Source organism: Nyctibius grandis, chromosome 5 (genome assembly GCF_013368605.1).
Source record: "Nyctibius grandis isolate bNycGra1 chromosome 5, bNycGra1.pri, whole genome shotgun sequence".
In the NCBI taxonomy this organism is placed as follows: domain Eukaryota; kingdom Metazoa; phylum Chordata; class Aves; order Nyctibiiformes; family Nyctibiidae; genus Nyctibius; species Nyctibius grandis.
This window is the reverse complement of record NC_090662.1, coordinates 14,877,911-14,892,273: the sequence shown is the minus strand read 5'-3', so window position 1 is coordinate 14,892,273 and position 14,363 is coordinate 14,877,911. Positions and strand designations below refer to the sequence as shown.

The following is a 14,363-nucleotide window of genomic DNA, read 5'->3' as shown; positions in this document are numbered from 1 at the left end:
CTAGTGCTGTACAGCCCAACATGGGCTGGCTTGCATTTAAAATGGTAGTCTTGAAAAGTTACAGAAATTCAGCTACTTGCAGCTATTCAAATATAGCTGTCTACTGCTGCAGGAGCTGAATAGACATTTGGTGTCCCCTGACTTTTTCGGCTAGGTTTTCATCATCTGTCTTGGGAGCTGAGACACTTAATTCACACATAGCTACATCAAAGCAAGGTGTTTGAATAGGGAGGTAAAACCCCCTTTAATCAACAAAATGAAAGTTATTTACTGAAAGGAGCCAGGATCACACCATAGATCATATCTTAACATTTCCAGCCAAGTCCTGGATGGAGAGGAGGAAGGAAACTCTAAAACCAGGATCACGCCGCAAGCCCCGCACGGGCGCTCTCACCTGTCCCCTGTAGATTTATAAATGGCAGCATCTCTCCCAGGAGCCAATCCGCTCTCTAGAGCCGTGCTGTGTCAGTACAGTTGGGAGAATTCATAGAGAAAAAGTCAGGTTAGTTCATTGACTTGGACTGAAGCAGCAAAACTCGGGCTCAGGGTGAAACTTGGAGGATTTGGGTGATTCTGGCTTCGTCCAGCTCGCAGCTATCCCTCAAGTTTGGATTTCTGCTGCGACATGGTTATGACTGGTCTGAGTTTCCCTCTCAGCATACCACCTTCTTCCTACCCTCTTCTCCACTGCACCAACCACAGCCCACTTGCTTTGCTCTCACCAGTGATCCCTTTTCCCACCTCCCGCACTCTCAGCATGCTACCAAGCACCCGTGTTTTGTCCTGCTCTCAAAATGCGGGCACCAGCCCTGGGTTGTGCTGATATCAAACAAACCTTCCAGGAGCAGTTTAGCCTCAAGACTGACATTTCCTTTCTGTCAAAATAAAGATTAACTTCGATAGAAATATTACCTTTCTGTTTTTCTTTCTCTCCCAAAGGTCTCAAGCAACTCGTTTCCGCTGGCACCAGCCTGCTCCTTTCGATAAGCAGCAAACATGGGCAATCGATAACGTCTACATTGGGGATGGCTGCATAGACATGTGCAGCGGCCATGGGAAGTGCATCCAAGACAACTGTGTGTAAGTGAAACTTCTTCCCTGTCCTGCCCAGCGCTGTAGCGTTTCACCCCTCCTCTGGCATTTTCATGAGCTAGCAGGAAAGACTTTAATACAATTTTTAAAAGGGAGGTGGATTTTGCTGTTAAAAACTGAGCAGGGCACTGGGATCACTTGGAAATAACAAGAGGAAGGGTAAGTGTGGGGGTTGGCTCTGGCAGACTGTTCACATATCGTGGGCAATGCTGCCAGTCCTTCCCTCTCAGTGGCAATGCACTGCCTCTGCTGCTGCTGCTGCAGCTTGGCTCCCATCCCACCAGGTAGGGAGAAGGGACCCCTTGAATTTGCACACCCCTCTAGGGACATACAGTCCTGGAGCTTCCCAGAAGACGTCATCCTTCATTCCCGAGGTGTTTCATGCCATGTCACCGTGCCCTCGTCCTGACACTGGATGGAGAGGACCTGGGCTGGAGGTGGGACACGTCTTCTAAGCAGAAGGATATACACCAGTTCTTCACAAGGCCAGATTTTGCCGTGGGACTGGTGTTGACGTGATGGTCTGATGCCTCTACTCCATGGTAGGATTTGCTGGTGGAGGCAGACTGGCTTGATCCTCAAACTGTCTGTATAACAGCCCACATAAAGCCCTCCACAGCTAACAAACAACAACCAGATCTCCCCAGATTTGTCTGGCAACAGAGAAATACCTTCCAGATGGATGCATTGCTTTTTTTCCAGGCACAAATGGCAACAGAAATGGGAGAATGGCTGTATAATTGCACTGTGACTGTGTGTGTTAGAAATATATTCCGCTGCAGAATAGACATATTACTGTGTTGTCCTCCATCCTGACAGCACTGAAGTACCAAGGCATGGTCTCCCTGGTGAAATCTGCATAGTAGCAGAACACATTTCCATGCTGTTATCCAATCCTGGACACATTATAAGAAGATTTTTCAGAGGAGAAAAAAAAAAAAAGAGAGATTGTATAAAGAAACAACAGGAAAGTACCCATCCACTAAAATTTTATAGAAACTTCCTTCAAATTTAACACTAGCAGAACATTCTTAGGCTTGGCACATTCTCTTAGGTTTATCTATCCAAGTACAATGTATTTTACTGATTTTACTCTGTGCTGGAGTGTCCACTGTATTAGCAGCTTGAATGGTACACAATACTAGCCTTCCTAAAGTCATTTTTGTTTCATATTAACAACTACAAAAAGTGGCAGATGTTTTAAACCCCCATACACCAGTTGTGCGCTAGTAAATGATGCAGACAGCCTCTGTGCGGAGTAAGATGGCACCTTAATGTGGAATAACATGGCACTGATTAAACCTCCGTGCAGAGCCTTTGCCAGCTGAATTTGGCATTTGTTTTTCTCTGCAGCTGCGATGAGCACTGGGGTGGGCTCTACTGCGATGAGCCAGAGACCCCTCTTCCGACACAACTGAAAGATAACTTCAATCGCTCGCCATCGAACCAGAACTGGCTGACAGTGAACGGGGGCAAACTGAGCACGGTCTGCGGGGCGGTAGCTTCTGGGATGGCTCTTCACTTCAGCGGGGTACGTGTTCAGCACGGGGGCCAGCTCACTCCCTTTGGCACTATAAACAGAACAGATTTTAAAAGTTAAATAAATAGCAAGGTGTTAAAAAACATCAGCATAACATATTAAACATAAAACACATCAAAAAACTTATATTTGCCTAGCTGAAGGTCAAAGTCAGACAGGTCCTACAGACTAGGACCAGTCAGAAACACTCCAGGAAAGCAGACACCATGTCCCTGGCTATGATGCAGCTAGGAAAATGAGATATGGTGTGTGTGCCTCCTGAAGGGAGCCATGGAGGGGCCTTTGGAGGTGGAGCTGATAGATCAAAGCACAGTCCAAGTATGTAGACAGTCATTTCCATTCACTCATAATAGCCTCCTCATAGCACTTAGAACTTCCAGAGACGGCAGTTTGGTGCAGCTTCTAATCAGACCACAGAGGTAAATTAATAACCAGGTATTTGCATGTGTATGACTTGCACTTGGTCCTTGAAAATACATCCATGTGTAGCCTCATCCTTCAGATATTTCATTGTTGAGTTCAGAGTAAGCTCAGAGTAAAAATTCCTGGGGTTTAGCTACATACATCAATATATAACCCAGGCTGCTGCTGAATTAGTTTGCTTACAGATAACCGTGGGATTATAAAAATGACAGACATGTAAAACTTACTCTTGTAGATCTCTTCCATGCAGCAAATTTGTAATGAGGTTCAAACTGATGCAAGTTTTCTAAAATAAACTAACTGAAGTATTACATTTACACTTCCTGCCAGTAGGACTAAGTAGGCACCACTGACAAAGCAATGTGAAATATATAAGGGATCATGGGAAAACACAGATACTAAAATTGCTGTGCCATTTGATGGTTTGCATAAATTGAACCATTAGCACGTAATCAGTGATTCATTAATTCTGCCTGGAAAACCTTGTGTTTTACACTGGAGGTGTGGATTTTTGTAACTCTTGTATGCAGAAGAAAGGTGAACACAATTCTTGATACTGAATGTTGTGAAGTTGTAGGTACAAGTAGCAACATGTATGAATACACAACAGGAATTTTTAAGATGGAACATAACTGAAATTATGTCCTTAGGGAAGATCATTTATTGTTCTGTTGTAGTTTTACCTTTGTTATAATTAGTATAATTTTGTACAATTTTGAAGGTTTTACAACATGAAGTTATATTAATAGTGACCGCATAGTCTAACACTTTATGTTCGTAAATTTTGCCAGCCAACATATTTTTTCATTGCTTTTAAGGGCTGCAGCCGTATGTTAGTTACAGTGGACTTAAACCTCACCAGTGCAGAATTCATCCAGTTTTATTTCATGTATGGATGTCTGATAACTCCTAATAACCGCAACCAAGGAGTGCTGCTGGAGTATTCTGTGAATGGTGGAATCACCTGGAGCCTCCTAATGGAAATTTTCTATGATCAGTTCAGCAAGCCCGGGTTTGTAGATACCTTCTTCTGCCTATATAATTTCCTATTCTGAAGTCAGGTGGTCTTGAATGTTTCACAAGAACCTGTCAGATATATTACTGCTGAGGTTTGGATGTCAGATCTTTAAGAGTTCAGCCTGTCCAGTCCTGCAAGCATTTATGAATGGCTTCAGCATATGTGCTTGAGCATCTGCATTTGTGCAGCTGCTAGGGCAGAAATACAGGGTAGAAAGGAGTCTGTTGCAGTTGGTAGATTTGTAAATGGTTGCAGGAAGATAAATTAATAGCTACTGTAATGATGTCTACCCTGTTCTTCAAGATACTTTCATTTGCAATCTAGTTTCTTACTGACATGAGCACAAAGTCATTGCTTGAACTACAGAATCACAGAATCACAGCATCACAGAATCACAGAATCAACTAGGTTGGAAGAGACCTCAGGGATCATCGAGTCCAACCGTTGCCCTGACACCACCCTGTCAACTAGACCATGGCACTAAGTGCCATGTCCAGACTTTTCTTAAAACACCTCCAGAGATGGTGACTCCACCACCTCCCTGGGCAGCCCATTCCAATGTCTAATAACCCTTTCTGTAAAGAAATTCTTCCTAATGTCCAACCTGAACCTCCCCTGGTGAAGCTTGAGGCTGTGCCCTCTTGTCCTCTCGCTAGTTGCCCGGGAGAAGAGGCCAACTCCCACTTCACTACAACCTCCCTTCAGGTAGTTGTAGACTGCAATAAGGTCACCTCGGAGCCTCCTCTTCTCCAGGCTAAACAACCCCATCTCCCTCAGCCATTCCTCGTAGGTCAGACCCTCCAGACCCTTCACCAGCTTGGTCGCCCTCCTCTGGACTCGCTCCAACACCTCAACATCTTTCTTGAAGTGCGGGGCCCAGAACTGGACACAGTATTCAAGGTGCGGCCTCACCAGTGCCGAGTACAGAGGGATGATCACTTCCCTAGACCGGCTGGCTACACTATTCCTAATAGAGGCCAGGATGCCGTTGGCTTTCTTGGCCACCTGGGCACAATGCTGGCTCATGTTTAGCCGGCTGTCGATCAGCACCCCCAGGTCTCTTTCCGCCGGGCCGCTTTCTAACCACTCTTCCCCCAGCCTGTAGTGCTGCATGGGGTTGTTGTGGCCCAAGTGTAAGACCCGGCACTTGTTCTTGTTGAACCTCATGCCATTGGTCTCGGCCCATCTATCTAACCTGTCCAGATCCCTCTGTAGGGCCTTCCTACCCTCCAGCAGATCGACACTCCCAACTAGTTAGAAAACAGGTGTGTAGAGGAGAAACTGAACTTCTGCAGATCCATCAAAAGGATGGATACACTCAAGCCCTATTTTCAGACATTTGTGAGATTCAAACCATGCATAGATATGTGTGGACCTTTTCTTCACTGGTTAATTTAGGACTTATAGAAAATGGGACTGGGATGGACCCATTATTTGTTATTTCCTTTGAATACATCAAGAAATCACTAGCACTTTAATTGGACATGAGATTTAAGTCATCTACTGTAATGGAAATAAGAAAATTGTACTGAAACATTGCTATCTGCTGAATGGCTCCAGGATGAAAATAGTAATCTTAATTTTACTTCAACATTGCCCTTCTTAACACTTCCCTTAATTAGGACCATATGGTCACACCCTGCTAGTCTAGACCATTACATTTGGTCCCATAAGCACAGCTGGAACACATGAGGTTGCTCAAACCATGCCACAGTCTGGCTGCTGGCCCTTCCCACCTCACTCTTAGCCCCTGTCCCAGGCATGATATTTGGAGTGATCAGGAAGGTTTTTGTTTTGGCAGTCTCCTGCAGGGGAAGATAGGCTAGATCCCCCAGCCTTTTCCTGCTTTCCCAACTTTCACATACTCCAGGAAACAACATGAGTGGACCTGGTCAAAAAAGCGTTGAAAAGTGTCCTCCTCCTGTGGCTTTCCTATAACTAATGTCCCTTTTGTATTTCAGCTTTGTGAACATCCTTCTTCCCTACGATGCCAAAACCATTGGGACGCGCTTCCGCTGGTGGCAGCCTAAACACGATGGCCTGGACCAGAATGACTGGGCTATCGACAACGTGTTGATCTCTGGCTCAGCTGACCAGAGGACGGTGATGCTCGACACCTTCAGCAGCGCTCCCCTGCCACAGCATGAGCGCTCCCCTGCCGACGCAGGACCCACAGGGAGGATCGCATTTGACATGTTCATGGAAGACAAAACTACAGGTGAAGGGTTTAGGTGGATCTGAACTAAAGAGCAAGAAGTCGGTGCAGTGATTTCCAAATCTTGATGAGACCTCTAATCTTTGTCTCACTGTGACGGATGTCACAAACAATCCCATCACTACAGGGTCTTTTATTTTTAGTTCACAAAAAGTAAAATGAAAAGATGTAATTTAACTTTTCTTTTTTTACTGCGTGAATTTACTGAGAAGATTAATTTCTCTTCAAAGTAAGAAAAAAGGGTGAAAAAATGCCAGATTATTCTAAGTGGATTTCTTAACATGAGTATTTGCTTCCTACTTCTTAACTTTTAAAAACACTACTTAAGAATGTTAAGTTACATTTTACAACTAAATTTTGCAGAGCATGTATTTCTGGATGTTTACAAGACTTAACACCTAACAGTGCTGGGGTACCCTTTGTGCAGACATGTAGGCAACATCCATTTAAAAGTTGTCCCTTAATGTCCAATGCAACAGAAATTTGTGTTTTGAAAAAGTCTCAGATCCTTCTTGAACATTAAAAAATAATACTATAATAGTTATGTGAGAGAGTAGTAAAAGGTGCTTTGAGCAATAAATGTGATAAATGTAATAAACACATACATGGGAAAGATGAGGTACTGACATTCTTAGGAGCAATACTAAATAATTCTCACGTAAGGCTGAAAAATAAAGCCATGAATCACCTTTAGTGGTTAACACTACTCCTTGTTTTCTTTAATTTATGTTCTCTTTGTATATTACTGACATTCCCATTTATTTTCAAGTGAATGAACACTGGTTATTCCATGATGACTGCTCAATTGAGAGGTTTTGTGATTCTTCTGATGGTGTCATGATCTGTGGGAGCCATGACGGCAGAGAGGTCTATGCAGTCACCCACGACCTGACTCCTACAGAAGGCTGGATTATGCAGTTCAAGGTAAAATCTCTGTCTGTAACATAATTATTGAAAACCCCATTTTGCTCCAAGTCCAAGTAGATTTTTCAGGAGATCACATGATGTATAGGCTTCCCTGCAGGGAAAAATGCCATCCTCATTTTTCTCACCTACTCAGAGGGGAGAGGGGGAGTCAGCAGTGACTGTGTGTGTGTCCCAGGGCGGGGGAGGCCACAGCCGTTTGCAGCTCGTTGGGGAGGGCGATGACTCTCTCCCAGTGCACAAGGCGAGGAAGGCGCCAAGGAGCTGTGAACCAGGGGTGTCACCAGCAGGTATTTCCCAGCTCAGTGAAAGAACAATGGTCTCCACCCGGCGGAAGAAGATCAAAATGGATGTGGGAACCCAGACAGAGCTCCCACGGAAGGAGGCAATGGTGCAGGTTGCAGGCTGCAGGGAATGCTACAGCGTCACTGTGGTGACAGGGGGCTGTGTGCGCTGTGAGCAGGTAGATGATCTGCTCGGCCGAGTGGCACAACTGCAAAGCCAGGTTGAAAGGCTTCAAGCCGAAGTAGAAAGGCTTAGGAGCATTCGGGAGGCTGAAATGGAGATAGACTGGTGGAGCCAGGCTCTGCCCTCCCTGCAACAAAAATGGGAGCACCTGCCGGAGAGCTCCCAGGATCGAGGGGCCCCTGTACTCTGCCCCTCTCAGGTGGAAAACAATAACCTAGAGGAAAGGAGGGAATGGAGGCAAGTCTATGGCCGTGGCAAAAGGCGAGTGCCCTCCTTGCCTACCTCACCTCCACAGGTGCCTCTGAGCAATAGATATGAAGCCCTAGTGGAATACAGCCAGTCCAATGGGGATGTGGTGGAGAGGCAACCTATATCAGAGGTCCCACCACAGTCAGAAAAACCTGACGGGCTTATAGCTACCTCCTCCACAAGGAAGAAGAGAAGAGTTTTAGTGGTTGGAGACTCACTCCTAAAGGGAACTGAGGGCCCAATATGCAGAGCTGACCCCCATCACAGGGAGGTCTGCAGTCTGCCTGGAGCCCGAATCAGGGATATCACCAGGCAACTCCCCAACCTGGTGAAGGCCACAGACTACTACCCCCTGCTGATCTTCCAGACAGGTGGGGAAGAAGCTGCATCCCGTAGTCTGAGGGGGATGAAGAAAGACTACAAGGCCCTAGGACGGTTGGTGAAAGAATCTGGGGCACAAGTTGTTTTTTCCTCCCTCCTTCCATTTTCAGGTGATGACATGGGATGGAATAGTAGGATTCTCTCTATTAATGCCTGGCTACGAGACTGGTGCTACAGGCAGGGCTTTGGGTTCTTTGATAATGGCTGGTTTTATAAGACACCAGGCATGACGGTAATACATGGGAAAGGTTTATGTCGTAAGGGCAAAAGGTTTCTGGGACAGGAATTAGCAGGGCTCATTCGGAGAGCTTTAAACTAGATTCGAAGGGGGATGGGGTAGTAGCTGGGCTTGCACCACTGGGGCAACGCTCTAGTGTTGAGGTAGACCAGGAGGCCTCCCATCCCCCTGGGGTGAAATCCGTGTGCTCAGCTCGCTCCCTGAAATGCCTGTACACCAATGCACGCAGCATGGGGAATAAACAGGAGGAGTTAGAAATCCGTGTTCGGGGGGGGGGGGCTATGATCTAGTGGCAATTACAGAGACTTGGTGGGACGCCTCGCATGACTGGAATGTGGTCATGGATGGCTATGTCCTGTTCAGGAAAGACAGGCCACTAAGGAGAGGTGGTGGAGTTGCTCTTTATGTGAGTGAGCAGCTAGAATGTATTGAGTTCTGTCCAGGGGCGGATCAGGAGCGAGTTGAGAGTTTGTGGGTGCGAATTAAGGGGCAGGCTGGCAGGGGTGATACTGTTGTGGGTGTCTATTACAGGCCACTGGATCAGGATGAGGAAGGTGATGAGGCCTTCTACAGGCAGCTGAGAGCAGTCTCTCAATTACAGGGCCTGGTTGTCGTGGGGGATTTCAACTACCCTGATATTTGCTGGGAGGCCTACTCAGCCAGCCATCCTCAGTCCAGGAGGTTCCTCCAGTGCATTGATGATAACTTTCTGATGCAAATGGTGGATGAGCCAACTAGGAGAGGAGCGCTGCTGGATCTTATCATCACTAACAAGGAGGGTCTGGTTGAAGAGGTGAAGGTTGAGGGCAGCCTTGGTTGTAGTGACCATGAGATGGTAGAGTTCAGGATCTCATGTGGCAGGAACAGAATGGCTAGCAGAATCACAACCCTGGACTTCAGGAGGGCCAACTTTGGCCTTTTCAAGCAATTGCTAGGAGAAATCCCATGGGACAGGGTACTAGAAGGTAAGGGGGCTCAAGATAGTTGGTTAGCATTCGAGGACTGCTTCTTCCGAGCTCAAGATCAGAGCATGCCAGCAGGTAGGAAGTCAAGGAAGGGTACCAGGAGACCTGCATGGTTAAACAGGGAACTGCTGGGCAAACTCAAGTGGAAGAAGAGGGTGTACAGAACATGGAAGGAGGGGCTGGCCACTTGGGAGGAATATAAGTCTGTTGTCAGAGGATGTAGGGAGGCAACTAGGAAAGCTAAGGCCTCCTTGGAATTAAACCTTGCAAGAGAGGTCAAGGAAAACAGAAAGGGCTTCTTCAAATACATTGCAGGTAAAACCAACACTAGAGGCAATGTAGGCCCACTGATGAATGAGGTGGGGGCCCTGGAGACAGAGGATAAAAAGAAGGCGGAGTTACTGAATGCCTTCTTTGCCTCTGTCTATACTGTTGGAGGCTGTCCTGAGGAGCCCCCGGACCCCTGAGGCCCCAGAAGAAGTCAGGATAGAGGAGGAATCTGTCTTCGTTGATGAGGGCTGGGTCAGGGACCAATTAAGCAATCTGGACATCCATAAATCCATGGGCCCTGATGGGATGCACCCGCGGGTGCTGAGGGAGCTGGCGGAAGTCATTGCTAGGCCACTCTCCATCATCTTTGCTAAGTCGTGGGCAACGGGAGAGGTGCCTGAGGACTGGAGGAAAGCGAATGTCACTCCAGTCTTCAAAAAGGGCAAGAAGGAGGACCCGGGTAACTATAGACCAGTCAGCCTCACCTCCATCCCCGGAAGGGTGATGGAACAACTTGTCCTTGGTGCTGTCTCTAGGCACATCAAGGATAGGGGGATCATTAGGGGCACTCAACATGGCTTCACCAAGGGGAAGTCATGCTTAACCAACTTGATAGCCTTTTATGAGGACATAACCCGGTGGATAGATGATGGTAAAGCTGTGGATGTGGTCTATCTTGATTTCAGTAAAGCGTTTGACACGGTCTCCCACAGCATCCTCGCAGCTAAACTGAGGAAATGTGGTCTGGATGATCGGGTAGTGAGGTGGATGTGAACTGGCTGAAGGAAAGAAGCCAGAGAGTGGTGGTCAATGGGACAGAGTCCAGTTGGAGGCCTGTGTCTAGCGGAGTCCCTCAAGGGTCGGTACTGGGACCAGTTCTATTCAATATATTCATTAATGACTTGGATGAGGGAATAGAGTGCACTGTCAGCAAGTTCGCTGATGACACAAAACTGGGAGGAGTGGCTGACACACCAGAAGGCTGCGCAGCCATTCAGAGAGACCTGGACAGGCTGGAGAGTTGGGCGGGGAGAAACTTAATGAAATATAACAAGGGCAAGTGTAGAGTCCTGCATCTGGGCAAGAACAACCCCAGGTATGAGTACAAGTTGGGGACAGACCTGTTGGAGAGCAGCGTAGGGGAAAGGGACCTGGGGGTCCTAGTGGACAGCAGGATGACCATGAGCCAGCAGTGTGCCCTTGTGGCCAAGAAGGCCAATGGCATCCTGGGGTGCATTAGAAGGGGTGTGGTTAGCAGGTCAAGAGAGGTTCTCCTCCCCCTCTACTCTGCCCTGGTGAGGCCGCATCTGAAATATTGTGTCCAATTCTGGGCCCCTCAGTTCAAGAAGGACAGGGAACTGCTAGAGAGAGTCCAGCGTAGAGCCACGAAGATGATTAAGGGAGTGGAACATCTCCCTTATGAGGAGAGGCTGAGGGAGCTGGGTCTCTTTAGCTTAGAGAAGAGGAGACTGAGGGGGGACCTCATTAATGTTTATAAATATGTAAAGGGCAAGTGTCATGAGGATGGAGCCAGGCTCTTCTCAGTGACATCCCTTGACAGGACAAGGGGCAATGGGTGCAAGCTGGAACACAGGAGGTTCCACATAAATATGAGGAAAAACTTCTTTACGGTGAGGGTGACCGAACACTGGAACAGGCTGCCCAGAGAGGTTGTGGAGTCTCCTTCTCTGGAGACATTCAAAACCCGCCTGGACGCGTTCCTGTGTGATATGGTCTAGGCAATCCTGCTCCGGCAGGGGGATTGGACTAGATGATCTTTCGAGGTCCCTTCCAATCCCTAACATTCTGTGATTCTGTGATTCTGTGATACTCCCTGGTGGTCAGCTTGAATACTGCGGGCTGTTCTCAGATGTGACACACTCTTCCTTTCCAGCATAGCAGTTGTACAGACACCATGTAATAAGGATATTACACATATACAAGGTGCCTATTTTGTTACAGCTGCTTGATGAGGGAAAAGCAGCTCAAAAGTATCCACACTGCTCCTACGTTGTCATGCATTCGTATCAAACCTGCATTCAAACCACACTTCATACACTCCTTTACCTAAACTGAAGAAATAACCCAGCAATATATTGAATTTGTAAGAGCCCTTTGCACATCTCTCCCATAAAGAAGGTCTGCCTGAAATAACTGAGCTGGCCACTCTCCTCTGAAATATTCAAATGTTAGGTTGTGTGGGAGGGTAGATTGACTTTATCAGTTATGGGGTACTGGGATATAAGGCACAAGTGTCAAAACCTGGAAATCTAGAAACGTGAGCTAACTAGAAGAAAACGAAACTCTGAATATGGTGCCTGTTCTCAGTCTTGGGACTACTGATGAGATCTGCAGATGACCGGTACCATACAAGCACTGTTAGTGCCATAATTTCAAGCAAAATTCTGCAATGGGTTTCGAAGTTCATTATTTAAACTCTAACCACCACTACGATTAATTCTAATTTACTTATGTTCTCTTCTTTATTAGGTTTCTGTTGGATGTAAAACTTCAGAAAAACTTGCACAAAATCAGGTCCATGTGCAGTATTCCACTGACTTTGGTGTTAGCTGGAGTTACTTAGTACCTCAGTGCTTACCAGCTGATCCAAAATGTTCTGGGAGTGTTTCACAGCCATCTGTCTTCTTCCCCACAAAAGGATGGAAAAGAGTAACTTACTCACTGCCTGAAAACCTTGTGGGCAAGTAAGTATGAATTAGCTACTCATTTTGTCTTGGATTCAGTACCTCCTGAAAAACACAACAGAGGATACATCTGCCTATTCATTTTCTTTCAAGGGAAGTGCAGACCAGCAGCGTTCACTTTCAGTACGTATGATGCATAATTTTATTTCCTATCAATCAAGATTGACCATGACTCTGGGTCTGAACAACCAGCAAAGTTATCCTTGCTTCTATGCAGTTTGCTCCAGCACAGCAAGTTCTGCTCTGTTCAGACAGTCCCAGTCAATTAGAGAGTAGATTTATGACCTTACTGAGTGGAAAAGTTACCCTTATTGTCTGCAGTCATCCGCACATATGCAAACCATTTGTCTTTCTGCAAAATTAAAATCTCTTCTATTCTTTGAGTAATCTGTTCAGGAAGTAAACCAAAATTGAAATTCTCTTGCAAGAAGCCAGAATAGCTTTTTCTAGCTTCAGCAGTGTCTGGAATCCATCCATATATTGTAGGTAGTACATGTGTGAAGAAAGAGATACGGATATGTATAAAATCAGTTTCAACGGACACTGCCAGATATTACTTGCAGAAGTTTGAAGGGTAGTACAGTAACAAGTATATTGTGTTTCACCCACCTTTTTTCAATTGAGCAAAGTTACATACACATGTCTGTTTTTCTTCATTCCTTTCTATCTAGTCCCGTCAGGTTTCGGTTCTACCAGAAATACTCAGATATGCAGTGGGCCATCGATAATTTCTATCTGGGCCCTGGTTGTCTGGAAAACTGCAGAGGTCATGGAGACTGCCTGAATGAGCAATGCATCTGTGACCCTGGGTATTCGGGACCAAACTGCTATCTGACCCAAACACTCAAGGTAATTTTACTGCATGTTTTAACGTGTGAATTTTGCCATGTGTTTGGCTGAGAAAGAGAGAAAGAGAGAAGGAGATTGATCCCACTGGAAGTTTAGCTTTGATTCCTGTAAGCCTGAAGATACTCAAACCCATTTTCAGCCCTTTTATCATTTTTTAACAAACCTATTACTGCAGTACCCAAGAAGGGGTTTGTTCCTTTGCAAATAACACTATCCAATAAAGCTGTGGAAAAGTTCACAGTTCATCCTTAGATCATCATCATATGATCTAAATCACCCTCGCACATATGATTATATTTGACCAAGACCTGAAGAAAGACTGTCTTTATCATGAAAGAGCTTACTGAAGTAGAGAATACAAGAAAATTACATAAAATGACATAAAACTAATTCACTTAGCTGTTATTAGTGTTACCCTATAACGAGTCAGTGAAATCTAGTTAGATACTGCTAATTTAGAAGTTAAAATATTTTAAATACTTAACATATTTAGAAAAGAATATGTAAGGAACCCCAAATGAGTTTAAAATGTAGTGTTTACTATTTCATTTTTTCTACATCAGATAAGCACAGAATAGATACGTGCTCCACAGAAACAACAGGTTAAGCAACATTCTGTCTAAAGAGAATATAACTATTTAACTTTTCAGTTATCATGTCATTTGAATTATTATAATCTTCTGCTTTTTGTCTGAGATACTAATTACATGAACAAATATCATTATTTGTTTGCAATTTTTAATTACTAATGTATTCTTCACATTAAGGACATTTAGGATAAAACCCTAGCAATTTTAGGGGAGTTTTACTATATACCCTTAAGGTCAGGATTTCACTCATGGCATTGCTTTTACTGCATACCTGGAGGTAAGTGGAAATCAGAGATATATTCTAGATGGTTTTCACTGCAAATATTTGTGCAGACAGCTGCATAAATGCATATTCACTACAATAACCCTAAAATTTCATTGCAGTACTGGTTTTACTGGGGAAAAAATATAGAATAGCAATTTTCTCCCATACATA

At 45.3% G+C, this 14,363-nt stretch overlaps 1 protein-coding gene across 1 annotated transcript in view; it reads left to right on the top strand.

The window, feature by feature from the left end:
* Positions 1 to 14,363, top strand: part of RELN (reelin) — a 314,463-nt gene that overhangs the window by 279,475 nt on the left and 20,625 nt on the right. The window contains 7 exon segments of the mRNA XM_068402522.1: positions 940 to 1,080; positions 2,446 to 2,623; positions 3,874 to 4,067; positions 6,035 to 6,291; positions 7,058 to 7,212; positions 12,274 to 12,488; positions 13,160 to 13,337. Of these exon segments, the coding sequence (XP_068258623.1) occupies positions 940 to 1,080; positions 2,446 to 2,623; positions 3,874 to 4,067; positions 6,035 to 6,291; positions 7,058 to 7,212; positions 12,274 to 12,488; positions 13,160 to 13,337 (1,318 nt within the window).